General features: G+C 49.9%; 1 protein-coding gene across 1 annotated transcript in view; it reads left to right on the top strand.

The window, feature by feature from the left end:
- CCN4 (cellular communication network factor 4) overlaps nucleotides 1-17809 on the top strand; it is a 39727-nt gene that overhangs the window by 11957 nt on the left and 9961 nt on the right. Inside the window, exons 2-3 of the mRNA XM_017500060.2 lie at nucleotides 9376-9655; nucleotides 16756-17016. Coding sequence (XP_017355549.1) covers nucleotides 9376-9655; nucleotides 16756-17016 — 541 coding nt within the window. The remainder of the gene's footprint in view (nucleotides 1-9375; nucleotides 9656-16755; nucleotides 17017-17809) is intronic.

Here is a 17809-nt window from a genome sequence, read left to right as displayed (position 1 = left end):
CCTCACTTTTCCTCATCTGGGAACTAGGGATGACACTGGTAACTGCTCATCAGGGCTGCTGGAGGATGTTGACAGCACCGTCATTTTACAAATGATGAAACAAGCTCAGAGCAGGTGAGCACAGTTCCAGATCCCAGAGCTGGGAGTGTCAGGAGACTGGGGGCTTTAAATGGGGCCCCCTCATTTCAGACGCCATGCCCTTTCTGCAAATCCCATGAGCTGTTCACCAGTAAACTGCACACACTCTTAGAAGAAAGTGGGGTCTATCTCCTTCATCAAACGGAACGTTTCAGGCCTCCTGGGCTGTCCCTCCTACCGCTGCTCTCCTCCCACTTTCTGCTCCTATGTCTATTGCTAAGAATTTTTATTAAAATATGCAAAGGTCAAATTATAGACTTACCTTTTCCCACGTCCACTTTCAGAGAGCTGAAATACACCATAATAATCAGTTACCACTGACCTTTCAATCTTATCTCAAAAATACATACGCATTTCCTACAGGAGCTTTATTTTTTTTTTCCTTCCCATTTTAATCAGCTTAAGTTTGTCCAATAAGTATGATCGAGGGGTCATTTCATCACTGCTCACCTGCCTACTGATAACCATGCCTGTTCAGCGGGGTTAAGGACTTAGGGGGTCTCAACATCAGGAGCTACTCCTTTTGGCTTTCTCACATTTTTCAGTCATTTCAACAAAAATATCAAGAATAAAATACATCATTTTAATTTATCTGCACAAGACCTGCTTATGGAGCAGCTGCATTGCCCTGGTGATTCACACGATGCTGTGTGTTCGGCAGGTCTCCGTGAACTGCAGCGTGAAAGCAGCTTAGCGGTGTCGGTGGGTAGTGCACACCGGTGCGGGCTCTGCAAAAGTCAGAAGTTAACAAAGGAAGATGGTCTAAAATCCCCACACTTCTTTTACCCCTGCCCAATGTTGTAAGGCAGTGGTTCCTATTTCTGTAAGAATCCCCAAGGGTTGTTGGTCAGACTACGGATTCCGGCCTTCAGCCTAGAGCAACTTAAGGTGGATATTCAGAGAAGGATCCAGGAATCTGGTTTTGTTTTTGTTTGTTTGTTTTTTTTTTTTTTCTGTCTTCCTTTGGTTTGACTTCATGTCACTTCCCTACTTAAAACCCTTCAATACCTTTTTTTTTTTTTTTTTTTTTTTCTGTCTCCCTCTGTTGCCCAGGCTGGAGTGCAGTGGTGCCATCTCTGCTCACTACAGCCTCCGCCTCCTGGGTTCAAGCAATTCTCCTGCCTCAGCCTACCTAGCAGCCGGAACTACAGGCACATGCCGCTACACCTGGCTAATTTTTGTATTTTTAGTAGAGATGGGGTTTCGCCATGTTGGCCAGGCTGGTCTCAAATTCCCTGATGTCAAGTGATTCACCCACCTCAGCCTCCCAAAGTGCTGGGATTACAGATGTGAACCACCATGCCTGGCCTAGGAATCTGTATTTTAACAAGTTTCACAGGCCAGTGATTCTGAAACTTTGAGACATTCAGAACCACTTGGAAAAATTCCCAAGCCCAGGCTCCTCCTCAGGCCCCTTAGGTTGGAATCTCTGGGTAGAGTGTCCATTAAAGCCCCAGGGTGGTTGTGCTTTGCAGTAAAGCTTGGGAATCACCATCATAATCCTTGGGTAGGCAGGAGGGGTTGGGGAGGAGGGAGGGGCATGACAGGAGGAGTCTGAGTCGGGGAGTGGGGCCGGGTAGGCTCAGAGGCTGCAGCAGGCAGAACCAAGCAGGACCAGGCTGTGCCGGGGTGAGCCCTGGGCGTCTTGTCTGCAGAAGCATTGCGGAATGGCCACCACCTCTGTCTTCCCCATAAACTCTGTATCTGCAGAGTCGATTTCCACAAGTACATCATAAAAGAGACTTTCATTCAAACATCTGCAATATGTAAATACCAAAGCTGTTTTCTTTCTTTTTCCTTCCTCTCCTCTGTCCTTCCCTAGACAACATTCTCCTTGATTTATGATCTTTTCTCCTTTTGCTTCTTGGCTTATGTTGTTGGACAGAATGATGCAAGCTCCTTATGACGGCGTGTTTGCAAAGATCAATGTTTCCATCTGCAGAATGCGCCCAGTCACCCCAGCTCAGGTAGCTCATGGTGGATAAGAAGATAGCAGTCAAGGCTCTCTGGGGGCTCTAGGGGGTGGGCCATGGAGGAGGCTCCTGCCTGTGGCTGGGGAAAACAGAACTAGGTTCCAATCCCCAAGGAATGTGAAAGCCTGTGAAGACCTCAGAGGGCCCCAGGGGCCCAGGCAAGCATCCTGGGGTTCGAGGAGGAGCCCCAGCCCCCGGAAGGAAAGTGCCGTTTGGGAGAAGCCTCTGCAAATGCCCAGCCTCCTTTTCCATTGTTCAGCTGTGAAGAGAGTCCTCTAAACATTCCTATTCTACTAATGACCTCTCTCTCCCAAACCCGGGCAAGCCAAGCAAATAGGTACTTGTTTTGCACGAATATCTATTGCTTACACAGAAATGGGTTTATCATTTTTATTTTGAAAAAGGCCATACTCTCATTGTCCACTAAAGATGAGGGTCAGGCGCGGCTCAGGGGCCAGGGCTCCAGGGCTTCTGTCACTGCACAGCAGCACTGGTGCGCGTGGGAGCCCCACCAGCAGCCACAGCAGGGTACGCTGGGACGACACAGCTGGGCTACATGTGGAGCCACAGCTCTGACCCAGAGGCACTACACGTTTCCTTCAGGGTGTGTTGGTGTTCTGAACCAACAGAGACACTCCCAGAAAGGCCCCAGACCAACCATTCAAGGTCAGCACACAGACGTGCCCCAGATGTTCCCCCAGTGACTCCCCATCATGACAGGCCTGGGTGCACTGAGGAGGTCCCCAGGCAGCAGCAGAGGGTGTGGCTGGTGGCAGTTGGGCCCCTGGATGACTTCACAAGCAGAAGTGCAAGGGACGGGGAGTTCAGAGCCCACACAGGATGCACGAGCAGAAGGTGGGTGGGAAACGCTCATCTCCCTTCTCTGGCTGAGATGCCTCCCCACTCCTTTTCTTGGGTAGATAAAGAGAGTCGGGTACTTGATGAAAAGAGCTGTGAGCCAAAGCAAAGGACAGGTAGACATGTCATGCCATCCTGGATGTTGAAGGTGACTGATGATGTGTGTGTGTGTGTGTGTGTGTGTGTGAGAGAGAGAGAGAGAGAGAGAGAGAGAGAGTGAGAGAGAGAGCCTACACTGGCTTTCCAGGTAGCTGAACCCCCAGTGAGAAGCCTTAGAGAGATGCTCACAGGATGAGCTGCCTCAGCCTGCCTGGGGTCGAGGGAGGCCCCACCATGGGATGGGCACAAGGTGCCAGGGATCATACAAGAATCGAGGCCCCCAAAACTAAGGGGGGGTCTACAATGCCACCTCACCACCCCTACACCCCAAGCCACTGCCAGGGGGTTCTTGAACAGGCTTTTTCATTAGAAGTTGATGTCACTCACTGTAAATGCCACCTGCCCAGGAGGAGTCGCAGTGAAAGCCACCATGGCACCATGCACCTGCAGTTGGTCGGGGCCCCAGAGCAGCTTTGGGGTGCAGCAGGAAGGCGGGAGTGAAACCATGGCTTTCATGATGATTTCTCAGGGAGACTTGGAGGCTGTAAGCACAGGCTTAGAGCCAAGCACTTCAGACTGGGGCCCTTCTGCCATTCACTGCTTGTACAGGGACAGACTGGGCAAAGGAGTTCTTGGATGCCTCTCAGTGTGACGACTCACCGGCCCTCCAGAAGAAGCTCTGGCCATGGGGCCCCTCCCAGCCCTCACTCTTCAGCAACGAGCAGCGTTTGTTGTCTCTGGAAGCTGAGTGCTCACCCACTAGACCACTCGAAGGGCAGCTTAGGCTGGGCTTTAAGGAGAAGCGGGATTTTGAAGCAGGACCGTGGGCTGTTATCCGCTCAGCTTTGGTGGAAACAAGAGCCCTGAGGGGACAGGCACCCCCACAGGGACCCGGCTGTGCCCCAGGATCCGAAGTCTCTCCTTGAGCTCCCAGCCCCCATGAAATATTTGTTTTGATCAAGGTCTGTCGGAAGCACGTCCCCAAAGTTCATATGTGCACGGTCTTCCCTGTGCAGCGATCACGGGAGGCAGAAGAATTAGTGGCTCAAAAGCTCTGGACGAGGCAGACCTTGGTTCCACCCCTGGCCACGCGTGCGGTCTTGCTGAAGTCATTTAACCTCTCCGCGCCTCTGTGTCCTCACCGCTCTGGGGAGCGCTAGCAGGCCTGTCCTGTGATCTGTTGGGGATTACATGAGAGACTTCATACAAAATTCTTCACATAGCATGAGCACGCACTCAGTAAATCTTACGTATGTTGCTTGTGAGTGCCTGTGAGTTTGTGCGTGTGGGGGAACAGATGGGTGGCATGTGGCTTCTACCTTCAAGGGATGACAGAGTAGTTGGGGAAATGAACATTCACTCGTTTATTCATCCTATCAATAGATGCTTATTGATACCTACTATGTGTCGGGCTTTGTGAGGCTCGATGTCCCTCTCCAACCACCAGCCCAAATAATTGTCTAGTTGCTTCTTGATTACCTCCACTGATGGTGCACTCACTACCTTTCCACTGTTTATTTTTTTCATCACAAAATTCTCCCTCATATACAGTAGTGGGAAAAACATGGAATGAAACAGCTCTAGATTCAAATCCAAGATCTGTCACTTACTAGATGTCAGGCACGGGCAAGCCACTTTACTGATCTGTTTAATGGGAATAACAATACCAGTCACTGTGCAGAAGACGCATGAGATTACTGGGGGCTAGGGCAACTCTGGCCCCACGTGGTCATCAGAGTGACGGTTTGCAATGGATGGGCTACAGGCAGAGTTCCAGCTGTGACCTCATTTGATGCTCACGGCCAGTCACTTGGGAGGCAAGCAATGGTAGCAATGTTATTTTACAGAGGAGAAGCCTGGGCTTCAGAAGGTTAACTCCCAGAGTGACATGAACAGGGACAAAGGCTGGACTGGATACAGTGGGGTGTTTCTAAAACACAAATCTAACCCTGCCATCCTCCTGCTAAAATCTGTCAACACATCATTCTTGCAGACCTCAGCCCAAAGCAAGGCATTCGAGGTCTTCCTCGATTCAACTGCTTTGAGCCCATCCTCATCCGTCCTGGCCTCCACCTCCTTCTGGCTCCACCCTGCCCCCTGCGCCAGGCTCTCCAGGCCCCGGGCTCTTGCACGCGTTGCCAGCTCGGTGCCTGTGCACCTGGGTCCTTGCACATTGGGTTCCCACTCCTCCTTCCTCACTGCTCCATCCCCACCCCCTCTTCAAAGCCCACTCCCCACGCCTCGTGTCTTAGGAAGTCCTCTTCAGCCGCAGCACACACACAGCCCAGCCGCGCCGTCATCCCATAGGCAGGTCTGTTTGGTTCTCACACTACATGTCCAACACCTGATCAAAGCTGACTGCAGACGTGTTGAATAAATAAATGAAAGGGGAGATAAATGAGTGGACGCCATCGTCATAGCAGTGACTGCACTGAATTGCAATGGTTGTTTATGTGTCTGTTGGCCTCACTAGGTGGAGAGCCAGTCAGGGGCTCTGTCTTATGCACCTTTGTCTCCTCCCAGTCTGGCACGAAGCCGGCTGCATAGTAGGGATTCAATAATCATCTGTCCCTAGAATGACTCAGTCAGTGTGCACATCCCCAGCTAAACTGTCCGTGCGTGAGGGCGGACACCACCTCGGGCCAGTCATCTGTTTTCCCTTGTACTCACGTAGAGAGGCTAGGATTGATCAATTATCAGGAGTCTGGACTCACTTGAGGCCTGCAGACACACGCCCTAGGTGTCAATGCTGGGCAAGGCAGCTGGCACTCAGAGAGACGCTCACACACCAAACCCAGGAATCTTCAGGTCCCGGGGTCCAGAGGTTTTCCCCCTGCACAGCTCTTGTCCAGCACCTTCTCCCCTGGCCTCAGTCAGGGAGGTTTCCTACCACTAGATGGTGCCAACCACAAAGGCTGGCTCAGCCGACCGCCCACAGCCCTTCCCTCCTCTGCCCAGGGATGCCGTAAGCGGCTTCCCTGTCCAAAGGAGGACTTCTCTGCAGCTTCCCCTAACCAGCTGCCTGCCCTGGTACCTCTAGGCAGGCACTTAGAAAGGAAGCCTCCTTCCAGGCATCTTTAACTTTGGATGGAGATAGGAGGATGGATAGCGATCCCAGGAGTGGAATACCCACCCGGTTCCAGCCCATGCCAGCTCAGCTCAAAGGGTCCAGATCCCCAGCTCTGTTCTGGACAGAGTGGGGGTAGGGAGGACCCACAACCGAATGAGTGTAAGAGGAGACAGGCTTCTGTGTGCCATGTGCCATGTGCCAGGCCCTACCTAGTGCTGCCACATCCACAACACCACTTCACCCTCCCAACTGTCCCCAAAGGGAGGTGAGCGTGATTGTGCCCATATCACAGATGGGAAGGCTGAGGCTCAGAAGGATGAAAATGCTGTTCAAGGCCACGTGGAAATAACTCACGTTGGACTGTCTCAGGTTGCATGCTCTTTTCTTGACACCCAAACTTAGTGCCCTGAGGAGAGGTTCCAGTACATGATGCCTTGACTATCAAAGACATCAAAGCCCTTTTAGCTGACAATCCCCCATCCACCCATTTCACCAATCCACACATATGGAGCCCTACTGTGTGCCCTGTACTATATTTCAGGCGCACAGGAGACCCAAGGTCTGGGCCTTGCCCTTTCTAAGTTCACATTTCAGTGAGCGAGGTAAGAGCAGGGAAGGCTTCCTGGAGGAGAGGGCATCTTCATTTCCTCTGCTGAGAGCACATCCTGATTCTGGGAACTCTCAGAGATGATCTGCTAGTGCTCACAAGGCTCTGAGGCTTCTAGGGTCATGGACTGACAGGGAAACGTCTCTCCTCAAAGTCAAAAAAGGGGTGTGTGTGTGTGTGTGTGTGTGTGTGTGTGTGTGTGTGTGAAAGAGAGAGAGTGTGTGTATGTGTCACTGATTTGGAAATGTAGGGGTTTGCATCCTATTGTGTTTTGAGGAAACACAAACAAGGGCAGGCTAACTAGTGCCTCCCAGGTGAATGCCACTCAGCACTGCCAGCCCCGAGAGCTCTCTGCTCCGCAGCAGCAAGGCCTTCCAAGGCCACATTGCACACAGTGCCTTCCTCCCTGCAGGGGGCTGCAGGCAAGATCTTTTTGGCTATTCTGGTGTCTGTCTGGGCCCTAACAGAGAAGCCACCCATGTGTTCCTAACGAAGACTGGCACTGTGCAGGCACTCTGTGGGTGGCTGCCCCGCCCTGCCCTCATTCCATGGAGTTCACAGGCATCCACCTCCAAACACACACAAATGTTTAATTGCTGAGCCTGCCTAGCAGCTTAAGGGAAAGCCAGGCACATGTAGGTCGGCGGTCAGGAGAGTTCGCCCAGACAAAGGGGGCCCAGGTAAAAAAGACAGAAAGAACCTCTCAGCCACAGGGAGCTGCATCGCAGTGGCTGTGGGGCAGGGAAAGGGTGGATTTGACCAAGTCCTGAAATCAAGCCTGTGGGTGATGAAAGCTTCAAGTCGGGTTTCATCTGTTGACTTGCAAGGACTTTATTTATTGCACCGATATTTACTGCATTTATTGTGTGCCAGGTTCAGAGCCAAGTCAGACGAATTCAGAAATTCATTTCAACCACTTTCCTTGTCCCCGGTCCTCCAAGGTGCAAGAGCAGACCCCACCCACCTGGGCACAGCAATTATTGCCCTGGTGCTCAGCGAGCTTCCAGGCCTCCCTCAGAGGCCCGCGATTTGCAGAGTCAATGCCTCGGATTGTAGTAAATCACCTCTAAGACTTGCTTTTCCCATAAGCTGTGGGTTCCCCACTCATAGGGGCTTTTAAAATTTATCCTCAAATGTCTAAAACTTAAGAGAGACTATGAGCTAACTCTGCAAATGTTTGTTGAGTGAAAGAACCCGGAGGTGGCAAAAGTGAACGGGCTTGCGATGCGAGTTGGGAGGTTAGTTTGCGTCTTGGCCTTGCTGTGAACTGTGTCATCCTGGGAGTGTCCATCGGTCTCTGGGTCTTGCTTTCCTTTCCTGTAAAGGGGGGGATGAATCTGTCTGCACAGCTCAGCACCAGAGCCTGGTGCTCAGAGTGGAAGGCAGATCTGTAACCCCACAAAGCAGGCTCCTCTGCTCTCAGATGGAGGGAGCAGCCCAGAGCCCAGCCAGCCCCCGGCCCCAGCCCCACAGAAGCCCTGGGTTCACCTCTGCTTGCTTCAGAACTCAGGCGTCAAGGATGAGAAGCCCTGGACAGAATGCTCCATGGCCCGCTCTGGAGTGGGAAGACTGACTCACAGCCTGCTCCAGCCCCCGCGCCTGTGTCCTCAGGCGATTCTCTTCCTCTCGTAGGCCCAGATCTCCTTCAAGATAGAGGAAGGGGCACAGATGGGATTCAGGGAGGCAGCCAGATGGGACGGCAGGTGACTGCATGCCGGAGACACAGGCAGCTTGAAGCTCCTGCACTCAGACACCCAGGCACCTCCGTCTGCCGTTCCCCAGGCCTGGGCAGCTCCTCGGGCCTTGGTTTCCCTTCCCAGCTAGCCAATGGTTATTTATGTTCATCACATTTGCCAGAATAAAGATGAAGCTGTTTGGGGGGGCTGGGAATGGCAATGCGGGTAGGAGTGCGAGTTGCTGGAGTGGAGTGTGTGGGGGTGTGGGGAGTTTCATTGCCCTGACAACAAAATAAAAGGGCTCCTCCATGCAGGGCTTATGCTGGCAAAGGAAGCAGGACTTACTCCTCGGGGGCCAGGGCCCATGCAGCTCCCAGGAGCTAGAAAGCTGGACACCTGCTGCTGCACCATGCCAGCCCTTTCCGATACTCAGAGGGGGAAAAAATAGATCAGCGGGCTGAAAGCGGTGTGAGGTAGGAGCCCTCTGACTCAGAGAGGCCCTAAGGACTCTCAGTGAGCAAAGGAGCTATCCCTGCAGGTTGTCACAGAAGAGCCATGGGATGCGCGCCCCGTGCAGCCACGTGACTCGCAGCCAGCTTCTACCTGCTCAGGGCCTCGGCTTCCTCCCTGTAAAGTGAGGCCACCTCATTTACCTCGGGGCTGCAGGGACAATCACTCAAGAAAGGACAGGAGCAGGGGCTGAGGTGGAATCTGGGCTCTGCCACTGACCAGCAGAGGGATTTGGGCAACTGGTTTAACTTCACTGCACATTGGCTCCTGTTTTATTTGTTTTATTGAAAACAAAGGAGATGTTTGGCCATCAAAAGCATGATAGAAAAGTAATTTTTTGAAAACCTTTTGAACAGAATGAGGATAGAAATGCAATGGCAGGGCCCTTCAAGCACTGAAACCCCTGCCTCAGCAGCCCCCTTACCTGCTGCCCTTCCTCTGCAGGCCTTCTCTCCAACCCTCACGACCATGGACTTTACCCCAGCTCCACCGGAGGACACCTCCTCACGCCCACAATTCTGCAAGTGGCCATGTGAGTGCCCACCATCCCCACCCCGCTGCCCGCTGGGGGTCAGCCTCATCACAGACGGCTGTGAATGCTGTAAGATGTGTGCTCAGCAGCTTGGGGACAACTGCACGGAGGCTGCCATCTGTGACCCCCACCGGGGCCTCTACTGTGACTACAGTGGGGACCGCCCGAGGTACGCAATAGGAGTGTGTGCACGTAAGTGAGTCCCTCCATACCTTCTGACCAGCCCCTAGCAACCCCAGCTCTGGCCCCAAAACCCTCTACCTTGGGACCCCCACAGCCTTTCACTTGGCCAGGCTTCTGTGTAGCAGAAGGTATACCCCATGGTCAGAGGCCAGAGGCTGTGTCCTTCCTGGGAAGGGGAGGGAAGGATGCCTGCAATCCTCTTGCCTCCAGAGCTTTGCATCTTGCTTTATTCTCAGTCCTAGAGGCACACTCATGGCTCTCCCCAGGGAAGAGGGAGACGCCATGAAATACCTAAGCCTGATTTTGTTCTCTTAGCGGTAGGACCTTTTAACAAATGCCCATGGCCTACCAGGACACACCAGTGTACCGCAGAACTCCAGATATTTTGATAATATTGTAAATTAAAACAATATGGTTTTAAAAATCCAGTAGTCTTGAAAGAATGAAAACCAGCAGGCTGCAGTCATCCCTTTCCACCAGCTACTGACATTTCTGTTTCTCAGTTACTACGGTCACTTGAATTTTCTAGTTATTTCTTCTGATAGTTACTACCATAAAATACATGTCTTCTGCTATATCTTAATTGCCTTGATATATTAATTTTGTATAATCTATTAATTTTCTATGATAGCTGATGATTTAGCTCCCCAATACCACCTGATATATCCCTACCTTCCAAATATCATTGTCATAATTTTTGGTTATACAATCATCAGTATTTATAATATTATGACTATGTAAATATTGTACACTGCAGTATGACATCATGTACTTGTTTGAATTTCCTTACTTATGATGCATTTTGTTTTTCCTGGACTTTCTAATTGCCTTTGCTTTTTCTTTATGTCTGGTCTATTATGATATTCTCCTGTTTGGAGGTAAGATTGTTGTTGATTGCTGTTTTCTTTGGTCTTCAAGTGCTCCATCATGGGTATTCTGTCCTTTTTTCTTCCCAGACAACTCTTTTATGAAACTTTCTGACCTCCTGCTTCTGTCTGGACTTGTATTCCCTTGAATTGTGTAAGCATTACTCAAAATACATGACTCATCAGATTAAGAGAAGTAACCAGGCATTACGATGCAGTAGCCTAACTTCTGAAAACTTCCATGAAGCTTCATAAACCAAAAACTCCCTTCTTCCCTTAGTGCTGAATCAAACCTTGCCCTTAACTATGACTCCATATACACCCATCACATAGTCACATGCAACATGATGTCTCATCCTCAGCTAATCATTGTATTTCCCGAGGTGGATTGTCAATGAGGGTTATGCACATCATTTGCAGTCAGACAATTTTATTTTATCTGAACCTCATAGTTAATTTTTGACAGTTTCTTTTCTTTTATCATTGTTTCATACTTCAACTTTCACACCAATCGTTGTGTCCTCGGCTTTCTGTGAATAACCATTCCACTTTCCCCATTTTTCTAGTTTTTCTTCTTTTACTGAAATTCATTAGCAGCCACATAAGCAGGATGTTCAAAGAAAACTTGCAGCATCAGCTGCTCAGAATCATCTGACGTGTTGGTTAAAAATGTTATTCCTAAACCCCACCCCAGACTTGTTGAATCAAATTCTCTGGAAATGGGAATGGGGTTCTATACCTTTAACAAGACTCCCAGGTGACTCTCATGCATGCTGAAGTTCAAGAATTACTGTTAATATACTGTCAGTCGTCTGTTCCCTCCCCGTAACCCAGGGATACCTGGCCTGGTCTTCTTACACTAGAAGCACCTCCTGTTATATGGATCTGTTTCATAATTTATTCCCCCTGTGAAAATGGTTTTTCAAGGTCATTAAAAAGATAATTCTGTTTACTGCCTTGCATTAATCTCTAAAGCTGTATTGAGATCTTGTCATCTGCCAGGCACCATACGTTTATAGACATTCTGTCATGAATCCAGAGATTGTGTGAACCCAGAAACTGCCTGTCCTGCCTGCCTTCTCCACCAGTGGCCTGGAAAACCACCTGCCCTGTCCTCCTCAACCCCATCTCTTCACATCTTAGGTCCTGCCCTCACCCAGCACAGCCACTTAACTTCCCAACACCATGGGTTTCTGTGTAATTCCTTTCCTTTTATTTGAAAAAAACCAAAACTGTAGGCCAAGGGAGATTGTAATCGATTTTACACACACTGGTTCCCTGGTCACGAAGTTTTGCAAACACTGAGATAAATAAAGCTAAACAGGAGCTGTAGAAATTCTCGGAGGCTTCAAATGTTCATGTCCATTGCCAAATTCCAAAAGAGAGCTATCATAAGCTTCATAATAATGTTTTTCTCAAACGTATTTAACACTAAATTTTTTCATGCTGGTAGATTCTTACCCACTCATTATGCTACGCTACACACACACACACACACACACACACACAGCTACACATACAGACATCACATGCGTACATGTGCCCACAACTCACTAGTGCTCTGTTGAACATGTTCGCAGAAGCCCTGCCGTAGTATCTGAATTCATGAGACCCTAATGCAAGAAAGAAGAGTGTGGGGTGTGTAGAAGAAGGCTTTCTGGGCCAGAGGGAAAACAGAACAAAGGGTCCCTCTACAAAACATTCTTTCTGCAAATGGTCAGCTAAGCCAATGGACAGTTCCCAGGGCAGGCTAAATCTGTCCTTGAAGATTTGCATGTAATTAGATCAGGACAAGGCAGGTAATAAAAATGAGCAATTGCAACCCTGGCTCATAGAACTCAACCAGAGGATGATGGGGGCAATGGCAATCTCAGAGATCACCCTGCTGGGCCCAGCCACTGTGGCCAAGCAGAAAAAAAGCGAGGTCTTGTTCGGTGTGCTTAGTTTTCAAGAGAATCTAGATATATAGGTTTGTGTATGATTTGTAAACGTTGGCAGTACGTTCAGAAATATTTTTAAACCACTCTGTGAGCCAAACTAAATACATCTGTGGGCAGAAGGTGACCTCTGAGTTACATCGTTTGGCTATTTCAGTTGTACAAACACTACTTTTAAATGCAGCTGGGTCAGGCCTGAGGGCACTGTGGTTTGGTGGAAGGATTATGACATTTACAGGCAGACAGACTTGGGTTTTACATCCTGGCTCTCCCACTTGCTAGCTACGTGACCGTGTGCACATCACTTAAGGAGCTTGATAAAACCAACCTCATGCGGTTGTTGTAGAGTAAATAAGAAAATGCAAAAAGAAAAAAAAAGAAAGTAACTGGCTGTTCTTGGTTTGCAAGGAAAGTTATTTCACTCTTATCCACGGCCATCTTCAGAGGAGGGAGCAGGTCTAGCTCCAGGCCTAGATCCCCCATCCTGAAGCGTGAGGCAGTAGTAAAGTCATGTGCAGTCTTTGGACCTAGACAACTGAGCTCGAATCCCAGCATCATCTCTCACTAGTACTATGACTTTAGGCAAACTACTTAACATTTTAAGTCTCAGTTCCTTCGTGACAAAGAAAGTTTTTATCTCTGCGTGATTGGAATGTCAAGTGCCTGCTACATGGCAGGAGCTGAATAGAGTAGAGCTCACCCCGGCTCCCATCCCTTGATTCTTCACACAATAAACACAGATGAGGGAGAAATCTCAAACAGGGCTACAACAGGTGTGATTCACTGTCCCTGCTGGCAGTGGGGCTGATAGTCCATGGGAGGTGTGGGAAGGGAGGGAAGGCCCGATGGCAGAGCAAGTTGACTTGAATTCCTGAAAGTACTTCAATAAGAGGAAAACTAACTAGATCACACCTGCACTTGCAAAGCTGCGATGAGATAGGAGGTACTGAAGGAAACCCAACTGGCTTCATCATCTAGCTTTTGATGAGTTAGAAAGTGAAAGAGTTGGCTAACGGGACCATCCTCAACTCTATGTATCCCACTAGCCTGTGGTGAGCAGGCTGGTCAGAGCCAGAAGGAGCACCCCACTTCCTCACCCAAAGCTCCAAGGAGAGAGACTGGAGCACCTTCTAGATGCAGTGGTTCTCAACCTTAGCTGCAAACAGGATTCATCTGGGGAACTTTAAAACTATGGAGATTAATGAAAGAAAAATACTGACCCATGTGAGGTCCAGCATGGGCATCACATTCTTTTTCCTGAGATAGAGTTTCACTCTCGTTGCCCAGGCTGGAGTGCAATGGCGCTATCTCGGCTGACTGCAACCTCTGACTCCTGGGTTCAAGCGATTCTTCTGCTCAGCTTCCTGAGTAGCTGGGATTACAGGTGCATGCCACCACGCCCAGCTAATTTTTGTATTTCTTAGTAGAGACAGGCTTTCGCCATGTTGGCCAGGCTGGTCTTGAACTCCTGATCTCAGGTGATCCACCCACCTTGGCCTCCCAAAGTGATGGAATTGCAGGCATGAGCCACTGCGCCCGGCCGGCATCACAACCCCAGATTTCCTTGGGGTTCCCCTGTGCAGCTGGTGGGGAGAGTCACTGTGCTGGGGACTCCAGGCATCCAGCACTGACTTCTGCCTCCAAAGTCTCCCGATATAGGGGCAGAGCTCTGGGCTTAGCCCACTCCCTTCTCCTCAACACACGCACACACACACACACACACACACACACACACACACACACACCCTTCCTTCCTGGAGAGACAGTGTGCAGGCAGAGGCAGGGTGACTCAGAATGCAAAGATGAGTGATTCAACCCAGCGCTTCCTCTGTTGTTTTTTTTTTCTTTCCACTGTCCCCTCCTTCACTGGTGTCTGGTAGAAGGAAATGGGCTGTGGAGTCAGGTCCCCTGGGTTTGAGTGCCAGCTGTACCATTCAGCAGTGTCATGACCTTGAACAAATGAATCATTTAACCTCTTGGAGGGCTTTCCTGTCCATCAAAGGAGGAAAATAAAATTCTCTTCATGAAGTCATTGGGAGAACTGAATGAGATAATGTATCAGATGGTGCCTGGCACTAGATCAGAGGGTCAGTTGATGTTAGCGTCTTTCCTTTCTGCACCTCCTGCATGAATAACCGCACCCCAGGAAAAACAGTAGCCGCAGCAGGGTTCACACAAACCGGGATTCTGCTTCCTGCTGTGGTCACCTTGGACACGATGTGTCTTCACATTGCTGTAACTTTGTTTTGCTATATATAAAGATGAAGACGACAATGTGATAGTGTTTCTGTATAGAATAAAATAAGTAATGCAATAAGCACAATACAGGGGAGACCCAGTATCCAACAACAGACGGTCTAGAAAGCCCTCATGGCTGCTAGATATTAGGATTGTTACTACTATTAATAGCCACCTTCGGGCAAACTCTGAAGGCAGATTCCACACTGCTCCTCCTTGGGTGGTCACTCATGATGCCCGGGGGCTCACTGCCTGCATTTCCAGAAGCTGTCCTCCAGCGAGAGTGTGGTGTCAAGGGTGACATCTGGCCCAGAAGTCCCCAACTCTCCCTGGAACTCCAAGCTTGTATAATTAACTTCACGTGGCTGCTCGGTTGTCAACCAGGTGTCTCGCGTGTAGTGAAGATCACTTGAGTCCACCCAGCCCAAACCCCGCTTGTCCAAGGGGGACAGAGCATCTTCCTTCTTTACTCCTCTCCTCTCTCGGGCACAGCCCCTCTGTCAGCAAGTCCTGGCAGCTCTCCTTCCAAATCTGTCTGGAAGCTGAGCTCTTCTCTTTCCGGCTTCAGACCCCTCCCTCTCACCTGGGTCTCGGGGTGGTCCCCCATGCTACCTTTGCCCTCTGATCTCAACTCAGCTCATGAGTGTTCTTGAAGAGCATACTTTGTCATTCATTCAGCAGTTGCTTACTGAGCATTTACTATGTGCCAGGCACAGTTCTAGGCTCTAACAGCTTTGCACCTTCCTCTGAGCCCGCCAGGAAGCCTTCTCTGACCTCCTCTCTTTCCCTTTTCCCTTTTGTCTCCCCTCCCCAGATCCCTAACAGTCCAGACCTGCTCCCACTCCAGGCCTTTTTACCTAAGCGGGCCCCTTCCTACCTGGAAAGCTCCTCCCCCAATCCCTGGACGGGCTTGCTTCCTCATCCTCTTTCAGGCTTTGCTGAGCATCAACACCCGGTGAGGACTTCCCCATCCACCTGATTTAGCCCTTTTCCCATTTGTGCTGAGGATACTCACCAGCAGCACTTGAGGCTGCAGCATTTACCCCAAAATAACTTTGCCACAAAATACCTCACTTTTCTTATTCTAGTCACATCATCCTAGAATATGAACTTTGAAAACAAAACACATCATTCATTTACTGCATTGTGTTTTTAGTAGTGGTGTTTCTATTGACAAAATACAGTAAGTCTCAATCACCGAAAATATTGAATCCTAGAAAACCTGGCATCCCTATGCATAATTGTTCTCCAACAGTTGGCTGAGATTCATTTGATGAATCTGATTTTTCTGAAATAGATTATTCTGATGATTCAGACAATTCTAATGTTAGTTTTGTTTAGAAAAAACTCCAGGAAACATTTTTACATTTTGTTTTCACATCGAAAATCAGTCAGATTTGCTACAACTTCAAAGAGCGTGTTTATATAAAATTAAACGAGCTCTAGCAGTGAGCTGAATTTTTTTTCTAAACAGGGAAACAGTTATTAATAAATTTGCAACTGTCTCCCCACTCCCAGCTTCCGCTCCCTGCTACACTTTCCTCCCGGACAGTTGAGACTGCCCACATTCCATGTGACCTTTCCACAGCTCAGCTCTTTGAGGGCATGACTTCTGCCTGTTTTGTCCACTATTGCGTCCCCAGCCCCTGGAAGGCTCCGTAAATGTGTACGGAATGAACGGAACACGTGTTTCGAAGTGTTCTGGCTTGTTTTAAGTCGGTCACCCTCAGAACCATGAGCCCTAGTGGCAGGTATTTGTCAGCCTGGTGCTGGGGACCCTGCAGGGAGCAATCCACCCAGGCCCCTCGGGATGCTGCGTCCTTTCGCTCCCTGGGTGCTGGCCGAAGCTATAAAGGAACTCCCGCACTCCCTTTGCTAAGCCAAACACTCAGCCCTGCACTGTGCGCTCTCACCCCTCCCTGCCCTTGCCCTTGTGCATCTGTTCCTCCTCCATGCTGGGAGCCATCCCCAGGATTGGGGCATGGTCCACATGGAGCCCCTATAAAGGCAGCTGGGACGGCAAGGGGCACCAAGGCCACTGGGCCTGACCCACTGCCTGTGTTTGCAGAGGTGGTCGGTGTGGGCTGCGTCCTGGACGGGGTGCGCTACAGCAACGGCCAGTCCTTCCAGCCTAACTGCAAGTACAACTGCACGTGCATCGACGGCGCGGTGGGCTGCACACCGCTCTGCCTCCGCGCGCGCCCCCCGCGCCTCTGGTGCCCCCACCCGCGGCGGGTGAACATACCCGGCCACTGCTGTGAGCAGTGGGTGTGCGAGGACGACGCCAGGAGGCCGCGCAAGACCGCGCCCCGTGACACAGGAGCCATCGGTGGGTGTGGGTCCGGGTGGGCTGGGGCTGGGACCCTACAAATGGGTTATGGACCCTCCTGGAGCTCTGACTACCACAGAATGACTCATTCCCCAGTCTACTGCTTACCAGCTTTGTGACCTTGAGAAAGTCACATCTCCCTTGAGACCCTATTTCCCCATCTGTAAGACAGAAATAATCCCATCTGTCCAGCCTGCCCTGTGGGATCCTCCCAGCATAAAATGAGGAGTGCTTTGTAAAGAACGAAGTCCTAAAAGTGCAATCCATTATTATTCTACTAAAGAGTTAGGAATGGGTGATGGAAGAGTTGATGTGTGGGTACCTGGGAGAGGAGGCATGAGCAAGAGGAGACGGGTCTAGTAGAAGATTCATGATGACTTGAGGCTTCCCCCTTGCTAGGAAGATGGGTGGGCAGCGAGATTTTAGCCAGGCAAACCAGGTAAGAGGAAGCCCTGGAAAAAGAGGGTGGGGACAGGTCCAAGGGTTTCATTGCTGCTTACTGAAATCTAGCCCAGTGCCATACACTTAGCAGGTACACAATTAATGTTTGTCATACTGGTGGGTGGGTAGACGGATGGATGAATAGATAGATGGGTGGATGGATGGATGAATGAATAGATGAATGAATGCATGAATACATGGATGAGTGGATGTATAGATGATGGATGAATAGGTGGATAATGAATGGATAGATGATGAATGAATGGGTGGATTAATACATGGATGGATAAATAGATGGATGTGTAAATAGATGGGTGAATTGATGAGTGGATGGATAGATGAATTGATGGAC

The sequence above is a fragment of the Cebus imitator genome, unplaced genomic scaffold (genome assembly GCF_001604975.1).
Source record: "Cebus imitator isolate Cc_AM_T3 unplaced genomic scaffold, Cebus_imitator-1.0 Scaffold13, whole genome shotgun sequence".
Classification (NCBI taxonomy): domain Eukaryota; kingdom Metazoa; phylum Chordata; class Mammalia; order Primates; family Cebidae; genus Cebus; species Cebus imitator.
This window is presented reverse-complemented; position numbering and strand designations above follow the sequence as displayed.